Source organism: Ammodytes marinus, assembly GCF_949987685.1.
Source record: "Ammodytes marinus genome assembly, chromosome: 6".
Classification (NCBI taxonomy): Eukaryota; Metazoa; Chordata; class Actinopteri; order Uranoscopiformes; family Ammodytidae; genus Ammodytes; species Ammodytes marinus.
The window spans coordinates 28,363,318-28,382,153 of record NC_137235.1 but is presented as its reverse complement, the minus strand read 5'-3'; the positions used below and the strand labels follow the sequence as shown (position 1 = coordinate 28,382,153).

General features: G+C 42.3%; 1 protein-coding gene across 1 annotated transcript in view; it reads left to right on the top strand.

Annotated features, from left to right (window-relative positions):
- Positions 1-2,578: 2,578 nt before the first annotated feature.
- Positions 2,579-18,836, top strand: part of LOC307251575 (sodium/potassium/calcium exchanger 3-like) — a gene marked incomplete at its 5' end in the record, with an annotated part of 63,587 nt that continues 47,329 nt past the window's right edge. Inside the window, 2 exons of the mRNA XM_080028947.1 lie at positions 2,579-2,774; positions 7,874-8,002. Coding sequence (XP_079885073.1) covers positions 2,579-2,774; positions 7,874-8,002 — 325 coding nt within the window. The remainder of the gene's footprint in view (positions 2,775-7,873; positions 8,003-18,836) is intronic.

Sequence of the window (18,836 nt, the reverse complement as noted above, 5' to 3'; positions counted from 1 at the left end):
ATGTATTGTGATATGTGTCATATCGTCAAGTCCCTGCCAACACCCAGCCCAACAGTAGACCTAATAGAGGACAATATAGCCTACTTTAGCAAACATGTGACAGGGCTGCAATGGATCACATCTGTAACATGCAGTGTTGATGAGGGCAGATGTTCATGAACTTCATGGTGTGGATCTTCAAGCATCACCTGTGTATTTCAAACCAAACATGGCTGTGTGTGTGTGCGTGTGTGTGGACACCCTGAGGTGCGGGGCAGGGCAGCTGGAGTGGGCGCGGTGTCAGTCGGACATGGGAAAGTGGGTTAAATTCCAGGCATTCTCCTCTTCTTCCATCCGAAGCCGCGGCTGTGTCTGCTCTAGTCCTTTTTCTCGGCAACTTATCTTACATCTTGTGTGTGTTTGTGTGAGACTCCTCGGCCAAGCCCACTGGCTATGGAAAAACAATTTAACTGGATTTAATTTGTTTGCCCCCCCCCCCCCCCCCCCCCCCGCCTCCTCCTTCTTCCTCTGCCCCCCCCCTTCCCCTTGCATTTTTTTTCTTCTTTCTATTGTGTGCCTATGTGAGAGGTTGGGAATTCATCTTGTTTGGTAACTCTGTCTGTGCCCACTCCCAGGCCGCGCTTTGTGAGTTAGACAGGCCGGGTTTCACAGCAGCTTTAAGGTCTGCAGCAGTCATGTGTGGAGCGTCAATAGGCTTTGTTTGCCATATGGTGGTGTGTTTAACTTGTTCGTAAAAAAAAATAAAATAAATCTTGAAAATATGTTAGGGCAACTCTTGGATGATTTCTCTGTATTCCTTTCTTGTCTTGTATTTGATCAGTCTAGGCTCCGTGCTCCAGAGGGTTAAAAGAAGCACAGTGAAACCATGTTGCCTAGAGCCCCGACCACTTTTTCCATTCTTGCTGGAAAGTTTCCAGTGCTATTTATATGAAAACCTCAGGTCCGACAATCAACAAAACCCACTTGGCAAAGAGAAAGTATTTATCCATTATCCTATAAAGGTCTGTTTCACAAGAATGCTTCCATCGGAATCACGGAAATGGCACACACACACACACACACACACACACACACACACACACACACACACACACACACACACACACACAGTGTCGACTCAGACATGCAGCAAGAAGGCACAATTGAAATCAATCCATATGACCTAACTACTATTGTGTAACCAAAGAAAATACTATGTGTCCTGGCCTGGGCTTGTTGAGTTTCATTTCAAGAGGAACAGAAACTCTATCCATGTTCGGACTGGCATTTGGGCTGAGATTGACATATTTAAGAGTAGGCCTACGTTAATATTGTTTTGTAGTTGGAATGCATGGCATGCATTTACTGTTTTTCGGCTGCTGCCCACAGGATTTGTGTATATGGTTTAATGAGTGATTCTAGCCCCAAACCATATGTTTAATAAGGCTATTAGAAAAACTTTATATTATAATTCAGAGATACAGAACGTATGTCAATAAAATACATTCCCAGAAGAGGGCAGCGAAAGGCACGTCTTTTTATTATTGCGTTATCAATTTAATATAGGCCTATTTGTCTGTACTTTTGGCTTCCCAAATCTGTATACGTTAAGTCTAATAGGTATAGGTTTTATATCTGAACTTAAAGGACATTATTTGACAAGTTGTGAATTCAATGTAAAATGTATATGAACATGTTCCTCATATTAAAGTGACTATGAGGAACTTTCAATTTCTGTTGATTATAGTGCCACCTTTGGACCAAAGTGGTAATGTTTTTAAGACACCCGTGTCTGCTGTCCTAAATATCTATGCCAACACATGTAGACGGTGCTTGCATTTGTTTGGGACGCATGTGATAAGAGAGATGCATGGCGATGAAGTAATGTATTTAGGCTGTATGTGACTGTCAGATTATTAATGGTAATGTAATGATCATTAAGCAAAGTCAATTTAATCTAATGAGCTTTGACAGTAGCCTACATAAGGGAACATAAAACGAACATAGGGTGCATACATACGAAGGAAGGGTACAATTGAAATGTTGGCTATAATAGCCTACTCGAGCACTCATTTTTCTAAAAATTATTTCTCAAGTAACAGAAGATAAACAGACTTTTGACCATGTGTTTCACTTGAGTCACTGGGTGCGTTGCGTACATGCCCACGCGCTCTCTCTGTCTTTCTCTCTCTCTCTCTTCTCAGTCTGTCTCTTTTCTCTCTCTCAGTCTCTCTCGCTCCACACTCAGCAGACGGACGCATCCATGGAGGGCTCGCCGCGCTGCAGCAGTGCTCTGCCTTACTACTTCCAAAACCACATTTCAACATGACATAAGAAGCTAAAAAACCGGCTCTCCCAGCCAGAAGCTCGCCGCTTGCGCACCAAAAAAAACAGCCCTCGCAGCATCCAAGCGAGCTGCCAATTTGCAACTTTTTTGTTGTACTAACCCCCCCTGCTCCCCTGACACCCCTCCCCTGTACTTTTTTCATCCATTCCCGGGAGGTAAGTCATTTCCCTGGGAATTAAAGGAGGTTGCTTTGATTTTTCTTTTTCTTCTCTCTTTTTTCTTTTTCTTTTTTTTAACCCACCGGTTCTGCGCATGGATGTGTCGGCGGTAGAGCGGTTGTCTCTGCCGGGTGTCCGACTCAGGGATCGGCCGACGCAAGTGATGCCGAGCGTTAGGAAGGTGAAGGCGAGACGGAAAAAACGAAAGGAGTTGGTCTTGATCCAGATCTGCTTGTTCGGCGGCTTGCTTCTGCTGGTCAAGGGCTTTTCCTACTTGGCGCAAAATGCAGGTGAGGATGGATGGATTTTCAAAAGCCGTTCGTTCAGAGTAGCCTATAGGAGGGATCTCTCTGGGAGGGACACATTTCACAACTCCCGCAGAACCTATACCTTGTTCCTGTCATTTGGCCTACTGCATTTCGCTCCTAAAACACACAGCTCTGCTCTATAAGTAGAGACCATAACATAATTGTAACCTTATAGCCTTCATCTGCTTTGTAGGCCTTCTTATAAGCATCTTCCTGTTATCACTTATGCTCAATTTTCTTAAAGGGACTTTCAATGAGGCACTTTCCACTCTTAAAATGTGTAAATGAACTGTTGGGTTACATTGTTAAGTGTGACACTGTTGTGTGTTTGCCCTATGGAGACAGAAACAGTTCTGATCTGTATTCTTTTAAAATCCTACTTTGACTGAAGTGTTCCATATGAGTTACAGGGTCATACCGGTAACTTTCTCAAATTAACACTGCGTTTTGTTGTTCTGTTAAAGGTAGAGCCAGTGATTCTGGTTGTTTGTTGTCAAAATGCCTCTTTGTCAAAATCGATGAATTCATGATCTGCTATCCGTACTGTGTGTGTGTGTGTGTGTGTGTGTGTGTGTGTGTGTGTGTGTGTGTGTGTGTGTGTGTGTGTGTGTGTGTGTGTGTGTGTGTGTGTGTGTGTGTGTGTGTGTGTGCGCTTGTGCATGCACGCTCAAAAAATAGATGGTGTCAATATACAACCTTGGCTTTGTAAACGTGTATGTAAACAGGTTATGCAAACACAGATGGCCTACAGTTTACAGAGCCTATAAGCACAATGAGTAGCCTACATTAGGCGGATCGTGAGGAGATATTCTCTGATTTTTGACAAAAAGTTATATTTAAAAGCGTTCTCTGGAATCACTGACCCCACAACAAGAAGCTCTGCAATTTGTTTGTTCTGAAGGTCAAAAAACACAACCACATTTCCCAAAACACAATGACATCATTACACAAAACACAACATTACAGATTCTGGAAAAGGTAAAGGGTAACATCACTTCTCTTCTATTGGACAGAACCCAACCAGATACCACCCTGCTGTGTCCAGTGTTTGTCTCAACCTCTCTCGTTGAGTCGGAATTAAATGGAAGACAAGATGGAAGTCATAGGCCACTACTCATCTACAGCTTGTGGTCCAATCACAGCCAAGAACTGTTGCTTCTTGGCTGTGACCCTTTTTTGGGATTCTGTAACATAGTTGTGTGTTTTGTGAAATGTCATTGCCCTTCAAGGCCACTGTAGAGAGGAGCCATAGCCTATATCTTGCATGCACAATAACCATACTTTCTGCTATTTAGTATGGTAGAAAAAAAGATTTAGGAAGTCCCAATTCAGTCAGATTTAGCATGATTAAAGATACCTAGATGTCTACTACATCCGGCCCGAGACTTTTAGTGTTGAAATCAGATTACGACCCGCAATCCAATGCGCACCGGAAGTGGCGTTACATCCACGGAGCCCTCCGTATGAAAACTACCAGGGATGCAATGGATAGATAAGCAAAAGGCAGGATCAAGGCGTAATGTTACGATTAAAACAAAGAAGTAAAAATAGGTCCCAATTGTTTGCCTACTACTACTGCATACTAACTAGATCATTTTAATTAGCAGCTGTAGTATGCAGAATAGAAAAAAAAAGAAAGAGGAATGTGAATTGGAACGCAGGGCAAAGCTTCATCTTACTGTGGCCCAGTTGGACCTTTTAAAATTCTCACGTGTGCGTCAGAGTGTCAAGGTGAATGTACTTGTCGTGCAGGTACACACAGGGCTATAATAGGAATTCATCTGAGCTTTAACTATGGGGAACTATTCTGGGCTGAGGTAAAGGGTGCAGAGAGAGGCTCCGGTACTGGATGTATGTTCAGGTGTTCTAGCTGCAGAGCGCTAGAAATTGAGGGCACCGAGCCCCAGGGTATACAGTAGGTCTACCACACCTCTCCAGGCTGCTGCTTCTTATTGTTTCAGTGCTATATAGCTGACGTGTTGTTCGTCAAATGATTAGTGTTTAAGCAAAGTCTGTCCTTTTTGTTCGCAGTGTCTACTTGCCCTTTTACAACATCTTAATTCAAACCAGTGTTTTTCACCTGAAGGCTTATTTGACTTTCTCTGCTTTCCCTAAAATACTACAAGGGGCATTTGAGCAGGTCAGGTGCCATTCTGCTTGACACTAGGGCAAAAATGAAGCATTAAAAGAAAAAATAAATGGTTTTACTATACGACGCACGCCTGACTTTCATTTCTTTTTTTCATCTGAAGGGATGCCCTAATAGGACACTTATACAGTCCCTTGTTGCCCTAAGATCACATATTCTCTAATGTAACTGTAATATATTAAGAGTATTTTTGTTTCAAGCCTATAGGGACACCTTGCTGGCATCTGAGCCTTTTTTCATGGTTGGCACACCTTGATTCTTCGTTTTCACCCCTAAGGCCGCATCAGAGGGGTATTTGAGCTGTTGTGTGTGTGATGTCTGCATTTCCCTCCATCTCTCTCTCTCTCTCTCTAGTTGTATCTATCTGTGACTGTGCCCCCCCCCCCCCCTTAACACTCCTCTTAATTAGTGAGTCTGCGTCAGCTAAAAGTGAGATGCATTTATCACTTTCCACGGACAGAAGGCCCTGCATGAATATTCATACTGCTCATGATTTGTGCATCATCAGTGGCACTAATTTTTCCGCTCTCCTCTTTCTATCCCCATTGCGTTTCCCGGTTACATGGATAAGCAAAACAGTGCTTTAAAATCGGAGGTGAACACGCGAGGCGACACCGGGGGCGTCTAATGCATTTCCCTTGTCCCCATTGTGTTCTTGTTAACTCTTAATCAGCTTCACAGAACATCAATTAGGCTTGATTATTTATGACGGCGCTTAATGAACTTGTGTGTGGAGCTGGGAGCCCCGAGCAGCACTCAAACGCCTCCTCAACGGTGGGCAAAAATGAATCATCCCCACAATCCTTTGCAACAAAGCGAAAGATTGAAGTGAGTTCTCAGGCACGCACCAACCTCACCACTGCTGCTGCTATGGCTGTTTACAAGGTGAGGGCCAGGTGAGGGTGTTTTAGCTGTGTAGTGGCCCCCGAGGTCTGTTGAACTAAAGTGGTGGCTTTTTAATTCTTATCCCAATCCCTCTCTCTCTTTAAGGCCAGACTCGTGGTTGGCTGGGTTGATAAAAAGGGGGGGGGGGGGCGGAGTGAGTGCTCCTGCTGGGCTCTGTGAAGTATGAAATGAATTCATTGGTGTTGCTTTGCTTTTTCCTCCTGAAGAATGTGCAGATGTAGCCCGCAGTGGGAGCCCCCACTTTGTGTGCGCGATTTTTGTTTTGGAAAAATCATGAAATTCCCCCCTTTAATGTATGAAAAGGAGGGGGGGGGGGGACCGAACTGATACATCTGTGCTGCACTCCTCCAGATGTTCCCTATACCCTGCTATTACATAAATAAATCAAACCTTAATGTGACGGACAAGACAACCATGATATAGCCATTTTAAAAAAAAATGCTAAGAGTTAGCCTGCAACATGCACTTTGTGACATGCAAACTTCAACAGCAAAACCAACATGGGATGTATGCATTTGAAATGAAAAGGCCGAATAAATGTCAGGAAAAAAGTTCAACAAGGAATCGATAGACTTGCAGCTATTTTGGTTATGGGTTCATTGTTTCAGCCAAATGCCAAACCTTCTCTCCATTGTGAGGACTGTCTGCTTCTTATCTATTTAATATCAAAGTAAAACAGATTGGGGTATGGACTGTTGTTCGGACAAAATGAGAGGTTTGAAGACGTCACTAAGGAATTTTGTAGACATTCTACAAAAATCTGAATTACAGTACGCAAATTGATGACATGTCTCTATTTGAAGCAGTTTTATTTTTATTTTTTTACATTGTAGCTGTATGATTCACCAGGCAGTCAACATGCTTTAAAATTGACTGGGACCAGGACTTTATTTTATGGTAATTGTGCAGTGCGACATTCAGTGAGCTTGTTAGATTGTTGTTATCTCACCTTTGCTGATTCTTTGACCCGACTCTTTCACCTATGCTCTGACATGTCCACGGTTCTATTTTTTAAGCAAAAGGACTTTTAGTAGTTAGTTTGATTTTATTTTGATATGGACATCACAATTACATTGGACCAACCAGATGCATTGTTTGAGGGTTTTAGCGAACATGCTAGTTCTCAACACCTGTCCTGTGACAAACATGTTCCAGCCAGGGGCGCATTTAGTCGTTTTGGGGCCAAGGCAAATACAGGCATGGGGGCTGACCCACATTTCTTTTTCAATCATTTTATCCGGAATTAACTAGGGTTTGTGTAACTTCTTTTCTTTAGCTTTTCCTCAAGCTTCCTCCCATATTCTGCACTGCTAGCTTCTGTATGCTGACCGGTGTCTTTATTTAGTCCCTTCTCCTGCTAAATCATTTCCGAGAATAGTCCAATGTAAAAGGTGGTCCTGAGGCCGAAACACTCGGAAATGATGAATGTATGATGCCATTTTTTGCAGATGGATTGTTAGAAAGACATAATGAATAAGCAAAAAAATAAATCATTTAAAGTTGTAATCCGTTGTATTTGAGTTCCGTTGTTGTTTCTAGTGGCCGTAAATGTAATTGCATGAGCTTCCCGACCAGAGTTTCTTTCAAAACCGAACATCATGGACTGTATGGAGTCAGTATATTGGCAGTTCTTACCTGCAGAATGCTTTCTCTGTGTGTTCTGATCCAACATTGTGACCCAGAAGTTATGAGAAGTACAGCCGTCGGCACTCGGGAGCGACAACATTCGTCCAGGCATGCATGCTGCTTTACATGGGAACGCACCGCCGCAGCGAAGGAAGTTCGCCAAAGACACTCGGATAGTATTACTGGGCATAGCAACACATACAGGCGCTTTCATCAGTGGGTCATGTGCTCAATCACCATTGTATTAACTCACTATTTGATAGATAGGAACTTAACACACAATAAACTAACTTTAAAACTGTTCCAACTGTAGGTTTATGAGACATTGTATGGGGCCCTTTGTAGCTTTAGCACAAAGGCGGTTGCCTACCTTTGTCTAATGAAAAGTATCTGGTTCCAGGTTTGGATGTGTCCGGCCACAGCACAGTGCAGCAGGAGAGCTGGGCAGGGAGGAGGCTACTGCAGGAAATGGACAACGGAAGTCTGGAGGAAGTGGAGAGTCAAGGATCTAATAACTGCACTGCTCCAGGTAAGACGGAAGTGATCCTCCTACATGTTCTGACTTTCTACCCTTTTCTGTTTTTTGTTTTGTTTTTGAATTTTTTTGCTTTATTAGACGGTTTGGAGAGACATAGATGAAATGGGGTAGATATAGGGGGGGGGATGACATGCAGAGAACGACCACGGGCCTGGATTCAAACCCGGGTCTGCTGCGATGAGTACTGAGCCTCTATGGTGCTCTCTCCACTATACACCACGAGCACCCCTTCCCCTTTCTGTGTGTGTTTTCTCCTCCCTGATGTGGGTCTAACCTAGATCGTGATGTCAGATGATTTCCCATGAGCACCGGCTACAGCAGGCGGGGGGACATTGGGGCTGTGCTCAGCGCTTTAGCACTCTCACCCCTCGTCAATAGTTTTACGGATTTTTTGGCAGGCTTCTCTCTCACCCCCTCCACCTGGCTTCCTATTGTGATTTTACCTCACGTCCCCCCCCCTCACGTCCCCCCCCCCCCATGTAATGGTGGCCACGTCTCAAAAGAAGAAAAAAAAATATCCCCTGTTTCCATGGCGACCTTTTTATCCTATAATCAAGCTTCTGTTTGAGGCACTCAAGGATTGTTGTGCAGCGTCTTGTTTGTAAAGTTTAACACGAGTCACCGCAGGCCAAAAAAACATTGTGTTTCAAGCACCAGAGATGTTCCCTGACTATTTTGCTCCCATGGAATTCTTCAGTCTTCTGTCACAATAGTGTAAATCAAAGTTAGTGAAATAAAACTGCAATCCAATAATGTGATCGACCGGCATAGTTGCATTGTGATATATATATAAAAAAAAAAAAAGTTACCCTGCATATTCACCTGCAGTGTACCCCCTCCTCCCCCCCTCCCCTTCCCCCCCCCTCCGTTCCTCTCAGTTCTCTTTTGAGCTCATTAAGCAAAATGGCCGTCATCAATCTGTTTCTCCCCAGCCTCCCCAAGGTTGCTACTGTGTCATCTATTAAAAGGCAGCCAGGGTCAAAGTTGAACTTACTCACTTATACTTATAGCTTGTTTTACAGGAGCTGCTCTTTCCTCCCTCCGGTGCTAAATTTAAAGCTTCATTTAAAGCTTCCCCTACCAAAACCTCTGGAGGACTGCGTGTTTTTTTTTTTTTTTTGCTTAGAGAAGCTCTACTTTCTTACATCACATAGAACAGAGCCTTGTGGGGGAAAAAGTGAGTCATTGTACTTCAACCTTTCAGATGGAAGAGTCTGCGTCTCTTTTCAAAAGGTGCTGGATGTGTGAAGGATGGCAAAGCAGTACATTGTAGAGTGTGGTCCAGTCTCAGGACCCTTTCACATGCTCTAATCACTACACCACAAGCACCCCATCCTCATCCCCAATAAGTGATAAAGTTAAAGTAATAATTTAAACTCAACATTGCTTTTTATGTTAAAGGAGAAGTAAGTGATATTCTTTCGTTAAAGGTGAAGTAAGCGATTTATTTATGTTAATATAAGTATTAAATCGCTATCTATTCATACATTGATCACTTACATAATGTGCGCGTTTCATAAAGCCGATCTCTCAGTCAGCTGCTCTGCATGTAATCGGCAAATAAACTTTTTGTCGTATCCGGAAAATTAATATCCAATCACAAGAGAGAACGCTACAAACCGAAACCCGTCTCACTCATGGTCTCACTGCCAGTGCACGCCAGAGGACAGATGGGTGAATGTTTATGCGCCTACAATGGCGGAGCAGGTAAAAATCCTTCCCAATGTCTGTTTTGATGGTTTTTATCATGTTTTATCACAATTACTTATCTGAGATGCTGCTAGATAACTCGCTGCTTGAAGACCGCAGTGCATTAATGTGGTGACGTATAGGGACGAGGGAGGGGACTGCTAACTGCAGTAACTGACAGGAAGTTAGCTAAAAGAACCATTCCGCTTACAGCACCTTTAATATATGTATAACATCACTCTATATTCATACGGTAATCACTTAAGCAGTATGCACAGTTCATTGCCAGATACTACAATTTTGAGTACCCCGCTCGTGTTTTATCCAATCAGGAGACAGAGCGCGATAAAGAGGCGGGTCTCTTTGCCCGTGAACGATTGGCTAAAAAAGACCATATCACTTACTTCTCCTTTTAATATCCTGTTAATTGGATAGTAAATATATCGACTAGTGATGTGTGGGATCATGAAGTAGCTGGCACCAGTATTTGTGCATGGCAGATTGCGTGTGTGTACTTCCACAGAGCCGAGCACAGGCTCTGTCTGACGAGAAGGCATCCCAACATGAGGTGTGTGTTTCTGGGAGGATGCAGCGCGGCGGAGGCTCTCACTGATTGTTGACTGGAATTACACTCCCGCTGATCAAGTGCTCTGAGAGATGAGGGAGAGAGACAGAGAGGGGGCGAGAGAGAGAGAGAGAGAGAGATAGACAGACAGGGAGAGAAAGAAAGAAAGACAGACAGACAGGGAGAAACAGAGAGAGAGAGATAAGCCTCATTTGCTAATTTTCCCTTCACACACGAAACAAGCCATCACACCCATCATTAAGTTTCCCTCCGTGATTTTAATTGTGAGGAACCCCCGTTGTTTCAATTGATTTCAGACACTTGTTTAGTCCCCCCTCCTCCCCCCTCCCCCCTCCCCCTCCCTCCTCCTCCACCGCTGTCATCTTTCAGTTAAGGCGAGACACTGCAGGTGAATAGGGTCACATTTCTAAATTATAGATATCATTATGAAACTTTGCCAAGTGATTCATTATATTACATTAAAGCCTTTAACTGAACAGATTTTGGATACAGCGTTTTTAAATGTTATAAGTCCAAAAATACTAGTAAGTATACAGTATACAGTAAGTGCTTTAGTAGTTGAGATTTTCTGTTCAGAGTATTGAAAAAAAGAACAATGTTTAGGTAATGGCCGTTAAAGATGGTTGTATTGGAGAAATAAACAGACGCAAAAAGACAAGGTTTGGTTAGATAAACACCTTATTGTACATTTGGGAGCTTTGATTTATACTAGTATGAAAGAAGATGTGTTGATACCAAAATAGACAAAAATCTGGAAAATTGACCAGTGCTTGAAAAAATAGGAAGCTCAAGCAGGTAGTAATGATTGAGAATGTATTTCAATCTTCTTAACTTTGGTGCTAATTTTTTGTTATTTTATTTGTGAGTGTACATGTGTGCATGCGTGTGTGTGTGTGTGTGTGTGTGTGTGTGTGTGTGTGTGTGTGTGTGTGTGTGTGTGTGTGTGTGTGTGTGTTACCTTGTCGCGGTGTGTGTGGGTGTAATTGGGCAGGTGAATACAAGCGAAAAGAGTCCTCTCTGTCCTGCTCTTGACCTTTCTTTCATGGTGGAAAACAAGACTAGTTCATTTCAATGACTTTGCTGCAAAAATCTACGTCAGACTCTGGGCTCTCAGTTGTACTTTTGATGTACCCCTTAATGGAAGGAAAACATTCGAATGCTCTGTTACTTTTGAAGATGTCTGAGCAAATGGGCCATTAGTTAACTTGTTTTTTTTATGGAACATTTATGTTTTATAGAATTCATAATTTACAGTGTATGTATTATTAACATTTCATCTTTAGTTAATTTACAAGTAAAAAAATACACATGTGAAATGCTAGTAACATTTTGATAGGCCTGACGTTCCCGTTGATAAAGGTCATGCGCGGTTTAGTTTTTTTTTATGAGAGCTGCATTAGGCACGGGAGCTGCATATACTCTAGTGTTTCTACCATTGTGACATTGAAATTTATGTGACTTTTTAGGAAAAACCTGTTGAAACCGGATTACATCTCCTGTCATTCGTGTCAGACATATATATTTTTAAACATATTTTCGACAAAATCTCATAACAAAATAGCTTTAATTTGCAGTGGAGCTGTTTTCATCACGGACATGCTCATACACTTCACTTGCACACCGTTTCTTCCTACTCTAATGCCAAAACACACACCAACACAATCCCGATGCATCTTTTTCCCTCAGTCCTCTCAAACATATCTGCAAACACCCCCCCCCCCCCCTGAGCAGCTGTGTGTACAGTGGCATTAGACAGACAGCAGTGTGGGGACCCCGTCCATGTGACTGCTCTCTCTAGGGGGTGTCTCCCATGAGGCTGCCCTCCTGCGTCTCCTCTCAGCTCCGACGCAACACTCCATTTGAGGAAAAGGAGGCTGCTATGACTTAATCAGGGCTTCCCTGTGAGAAATGGCATGTGTTTGTCGGCGTGCATGCACGTGACAACAGGTTGTACCGTTAGGAATTGCCTCGTTAGGAATAGTATTGATTAATGTGAGAGTGCTGGCCCCGGTTTGTACAGCCAGTAGGAGTGTGCGGAGAGCCTGAGTGAGTAGGAGTGTGTGTGTGTGTGTGTGTGTGTGTGTGTGTGTGTGTGTGTGTGTGTGTGTGTGTGTGTGTGTATGATCATGCCTGCTTGACTTCATGTGGGCACCCTGCTGGCTCCCCCTTCCCATGTGACAGAGACAAGTACTGGCGCTTTTCCACTACATAGTACCGGCTCTACTCTACTCTACTTGCCTCTTTTAATTTTCCACTATGAAAAAGTCCCAGGTATTTACTTTTTTGGTCCCTACTTTTAGTATTCAAGGTTCCAGGTACCAATCGGTATGGCTGGCCCAAAACATTTGAACATTCGAGTATTTGTTATGTTAAGTATTCGAAGCGCAAATCAGTATTCGGAATATTTATTTTTCATAGAAGAATAGATAATTTGTTGCTCTTAGCTCTACAACACAACATTAGTGCGATCTCGGATGGAAAAAGCAATGCTTTGCGAAATACTAACGTTAGCTTAGCTTCGATGTTTGTAAATTTGCTATGCATTGCTGCGCTCATCAACGGTGACTGGCTAGCATCATGGGAATACCCGGTCAATAATGGGTATAATATGGACACAAAAAGCTATCAATATTGGATCTTTGTATGGATTTATAAGTTCCTGAAAAGATGCACTATTTCCTGAAAAGATGCACTTTCCGTGAAGGTACCATGTAATGAAAAAGCGGCATAAGTAAGCATCGCCATAGTACGGCTGATAAATTAATTAAATCAAAAAGTGATCAGTCCCTTTATACCTCGTTCATAGAGCTCCGCTAATCAAATATTAAAATTGACCCGCGGAGCTCCCGGGAATGTTTTCCTCTGAGAAATCAATTCTGCCATATAACAATATTGGCAAAGTTCTTTCATAACTGCCTCACATGCAGATTGGCAATGTCGTCCTTCTGTGTTATTGCAAGGGGCAGGAGCTCCGTGCTCAGGGGAATAAGACCAATCCATCACCGCAATTACCTCAGCTCAGTGCTCTAGATGCTACTTCACTGCATGTGTCCCCCCCCCCCCCCCCCCCCCACTACCACCACCACCACCACCAACATACCCAGAACATTTATCCAACATTCTTCCATGTTGGCTCTGCCTTCTTCCTCGACGATTGTCAAGTTTCTTTTTCCGTCTCTCTCCTATCTCATGTAAAAAGGAAGCTGTTCCCCGTGTTCCGCTGCTGAATTATAGAGCTCTTGTTGTTTTCGCCGCCAGGAAAAGTGTCTTGACACACCTTAAAAGATTCATCCCGCTGTGTGTATGTATGTGTGTGTGTGTGTGTGTGTGTGTGTGTGTGTGTGTGTGTGTGTGTGTGTGTGTGTGTGTGTGTGTGTGTGTGTGTGTGTGTTTGTTTGTTTGTGTGTGACTGTTAGAGATGTTGAGGCATCCTCCTTTGGCTGACACCTTCTGAGGAGTTGGACATAAACACACACAACGGCTCCCCACACACAAAAGGAGGTTTCCGAACTGCATTCTAAGTAAACTGCTTACTGGGGTGAAGGCTCCAAGACACCTTTTTGAATTGAATAGCTTTATTAAACTTAAACAGTTATTTGCATTTACTGTTCATTTTGAACCGGTTGATTTTTTACTTGGTGGCCTATATATTGGAAGAAAAAACCCCAGAAATGTTCTTATTGAGGTAAAGGGGGCTACTCTACTGAAATGGGTGAAATGAATAAGGAATCACAGCTCTTATGCTTGACTAAAACAAACGCTTTACAAAACAACAATAAACAAACAAAAAGGGGGGGGGGGCAGATGGTGGAGGGCTTTGTAGGTGAGGACCAGGAGTTTGTAATCAATCCGGTATGAAATGGGGAGCCAGTGGAGCTTTTTGAGGACTGGGGTGATGTGGTTCCACGAGTTGGTGTGAGTGAGGAGACGGGCAGCTGCATTCTGGACACGTTGGAGTCTGTTGATGGAGGTGGTGCTGATGCCGGCGAGGAGTGAATTGCAATAGTCAAGGCGGGAGGAGATGATGTAGTGTAGTAAAAAGAAAAATGATGTGATTTGGAACGCAGGGTTAGTTTCAATTCACCTCCGTGTCACACAGCTGATTCGCTCAGCCGAGACCATCCCATCGTCCATCAACACAGCCTTAATCAGACACCGTAGCTCAACATATACTGTACTTCTATTCACCTGAATGTTGATTGGAACTGACTGTGTCTGACACAATGAATAACAGCTGAGCAACAAATCAAACACTTATTTGGTCCTAATTCTAAACTATTGGGTGTTTTATTAGAAATTAGAAAAAAAACATGATTCTATATAGGTGACTCTGAACCAATCAGATTCCACTATTAACTGTGACCCCTTAAACTGAGACCATCAGCTGGTGAGATGTATTGATCTGTTCTAAACAACACACACACACACACACACACACACACACACACACACACACACACACACACACACACACACACACACACACACACACACACACACACACACACACACACACACACACACACACACACCTATACATACACAAGTTAGCCACGGCCAGTAGTGGAGTCTCTTAATTTAGTTGTCTGTTTATTAATTCTATGAAAGAGTAGTATGGACATTATACATGTACTAGGCCTGGCTGACTGACTTATGACTTAATATAAAATGCTGTATATTTTTCCAGTCGTTAAACAAAGCTTTTATCTACATGAAAGTTTCAATGTCCCAGGTTTCTTTTAGCCTGTAATTTAGAGAGAAAGATATAGCTGCAGTGTTTAATCAAAATGACAGGTGGTAATGTTATTTCTATGTAAGAGGCTATAAATATCCTAACTGCCTAATGGTCCATCAGCTTTCATCATAACACTCGCAGCAGAGATGTGAATATGTGTTTAGATGGTAGAAGTTGAATGTCTACATTTACATAATAGCGTGAAGTAGAGACACCAAGTGATTACAGCATTGGGTCTGCTTGGGATTGTCGAATCTGGATTTTGTGAAAAAAGCCTTTGCTCACATTTTCTAAGAGCTTTGTGGTGAGGATCTGTGAATGCCTAAGGCCAAGACACAGGCCGACTACTGACCGTCGCCAGAAAATGGAGTTGGGCGGGTTAGTCAGCTCCAGTCTGCGAGTCGCGATCAAAAATGTGCGAAGTGTCTCGATAACAGCAGGCAGCGTTAATCTGCATTGTGGCCCAAATAATAAATAAAAAACAGAAATGATGGGACAGCTCTCTAGACCAAAACACAGAGCACAGTCATTGTTGTAGTGATACGATACTGTTGTAAGCTCTCTGGCTTCTTCTTGTGGAAGAAAAAAGATGTCGCAGGCGAAAAAGAAGGAGAAATCGCCGTTTATCTGGTTTGTCAACCATACTCACCCCTGGGCTTCAGTGATTCGCTAGCCCTCCACCAATTAGATTGCTCCGGCTGAAAGACTGGCCGACGACATCTACCACGGCCGACGTCACCGAACACACCCAACAGATTGGTGTCCCCGCCCCCTCCAGACTCTCCGACGATGTCCGACGTCCAATTATCGGCCTGGTGTGTCTTCGCCTTCAGATGTTTGGTTTTGCATGGTTTTCCCACTCAGCAGGTGAAACAGATTCATCCTGCTGATGCGTCAACATGATTTGTTTGAGTTTCTAAACTGGGTTAACAAGACTGCTGTTAAGTGGTGCCCTCTACACATGGTGTGTGTGTATGTGTGTGTGTGTGTGAATGTGCCATATTACAGCCCCAACAGCTCCACTGACTCATGTATTTGCAGCAAAATGGCCAATACATTGTGTAAGAGCTTGGGTCTGGATTGAGTCCCTGAGTAAAAGCTCCTCTTGCTTGGTTAGAGTTTGTTCTGAAGTCTATGGAGAATGGAAGACCAGTCTGACTAGTTCTTCACACTAGAGAAATCATTCGTGCCTCTCTGGTGGATTGATTGTCCCTTACAATGAGTTATCTGAATTGTGAATTGTTGAAAAGAAGACATGCTATGTTAAATTCTATTGTTATGACACAATAGCCAAAATCTCACAAGTGGCCTAGCTTGAAAAAAACTGCACGGTCTTAAAGATAAAGCTTGAAAAAACTTAAAGTAAATGCTCCGGTCTTGAATTCATTTTGACCAAATAGTTACTGTATTTAGCTTTGTAGGGCAATGTTGGCAGTTGTTTGGTAACATTGGGCCAAGATATATTTTTTTTTAAGGTCGAAAGTTCTTCTTAAACTCGAAATAAAAAACATTTCGTAAAAGAGCAAATAAATGCATTCAAAACATGCATTACAAAGGCCTATTTAAAGTATCAGGCATTGAAGTCCGTCTCCGCAACAGTGGTAAGATACAGCAGTGAAAAGAAGCAAAAACAGTACATTAAAGGCCTACTTCACCGGTTTGAATATGAAGGTGTATTGAATTCTGAGATCCTATGTAGTATAAATGTGCAATTTTTTTTTAAATCGGTTCATCCTAGCCTGAGAAAAGGCAGAAAGAGTGTTTTTTTAACCCTATATTTCTCTTTCTCACCTTCATATTCAAACCGGTGAAGTAGGCCTTTAAGATAATTAGAGATTAGAGATTATAACTTGCTTGAATTTAGGAATATGTTCAAACATGATAATTATAATGAATTATAAGAATCATACAAAATGATAAGTACCATCGTTGGTTTGGAGGTTGTAGAGCTTTGAAAGTATAACCAGACAGTGTGAATATGTAAGTTGATATTATCAGTGTAAGCTACAAAGGCCCAGTGTTCCAACCTTTTTTGATGCAGTACCATGTCACCACACTGCTTTTTTCTATTCGGACTAGAATGCTGAGCTAATGGGGATGTGTGGGTTACATTCTCTCGCCTTCACTCGGAATATGAAAAAATGTCAGCGCAAGACACACATTCATTCATTATTGATATTCAAATAAGGTTGTGACTGAAAGGGGGAACCTGCCAGTTCTTGTAAGCATGATTTGTTTTTTTCAGAGCTGGAGAGGGTGAGGAGAAGCATGCCCTGGAAAATGCTCCAAAACCATAAATCTCTTCTATAATAAATCACGGTTGCCCTTCATAACGGATTATCAGTTATGTTGTGTCTACAGTTGTCTTCTACTTCTTCAGCTTTTTTTAAATAGTGTATGCATTTCTCATTTCATCTGATTTAAATGACGAGAGGTTGGATCTTTTATTTTTTATACATGGATTCAATGAACTGAACTTAACCCGCTCCTTTAGTACGCTGCTGCAGCCTGTGTTACCATGGTGACGTACACTGTTTTAAAGTGACTCACTCTGGCGTTGTATTTTAAAAGGCCAGGGTTATGCCCAAACTTAGAAACATGCCTTTTTTTTTTTTTTTTTTTTTTTTTTTTTGTGTGTGTTGCACTGATTTGCCCGCCTTGCTGACGTGCTGTGCTGGTGGATGAGGAGATGCAATATGTGACAAAGTCCTCTGACTGGAACACCTTGCAATCCAAAGAATAACCAATTTAGATTTGCCAACATTGCTGCGTCATCTGTATTTAACCATTGATTTGTTAAACTCACCCACCAGCTTAATGCATATACACTTACAAAGAATCACACAGCCAAGTCATGCAGACCTAAAGCACAAGCTATACTGATTCTGCATCTTCAATTTCTTCATAAATGAGGCTAAATAATATTTTACAAAAATCTCTCATTATATTGAATTGAATGAGAAAGCACCACAAACAGCCACCAATACAATCCAATCAGCGTCTCACCGAAAGAAGAAGGGTTTTTTAAACCTTTATGAAGATCATTATCATCATTATGACTTTTCTTTCTATTAATAAAACAATTATAATTAATAGAAAACATAGAGGTTAAGACCTCAATGTAGGCCCGTCCTCTCTTCAGCACAGATTAATAATGGAACAGTAGACTCGTATATCATTTTCAGAGAAACTTTCCCTTATATATAATTGTGTACATGGCTTGCAGCTTAATTACGTATACAGAGCTCTTCACCGATCTACACGGTGAGGTAAGCGATTCCGGAGAATGTTTGTTGACAACATCAGTCTTTGTCAAATCAGTGAATATCTCCTCACAATCCGCTTCCTGTGTGAGTGCACTGAGAAAAAAATATCTGGTGTTAATTATACAGCCTAGGCTCTGTAAACTGGTATGTATGTAAACAAAGGGAATGTAAACAAAAAGGGAGGGGGGGGCATCGTAGTACATTTTTATTTACAGAGCCTAGGCTGTGTATTAACACCAGACACTGTATTTTCTTTCAGTAGAGACAAGAAGCAGATTGGGACGAGATGTTCACTGATTTGAGAAAAAGTTATTTTGTCAACAAATATTCTCCAGAATTGCTTAAATTCACATGTTGGAGCGCAAAAACAATGAAGTGGTTGTGGAATAGACATTGTCACATGACTATTGATGTGTGGCGATTAAACCATGCAGAAATGATGTCTCCTCAGCGGATACATGCATGCATAAGAGCACATCTGTGTATACACATATATGTCGCGCGTGTATTGAGTTTTTTCTTTTGCTCGGGTAAGAGTGTGTGTGAGCG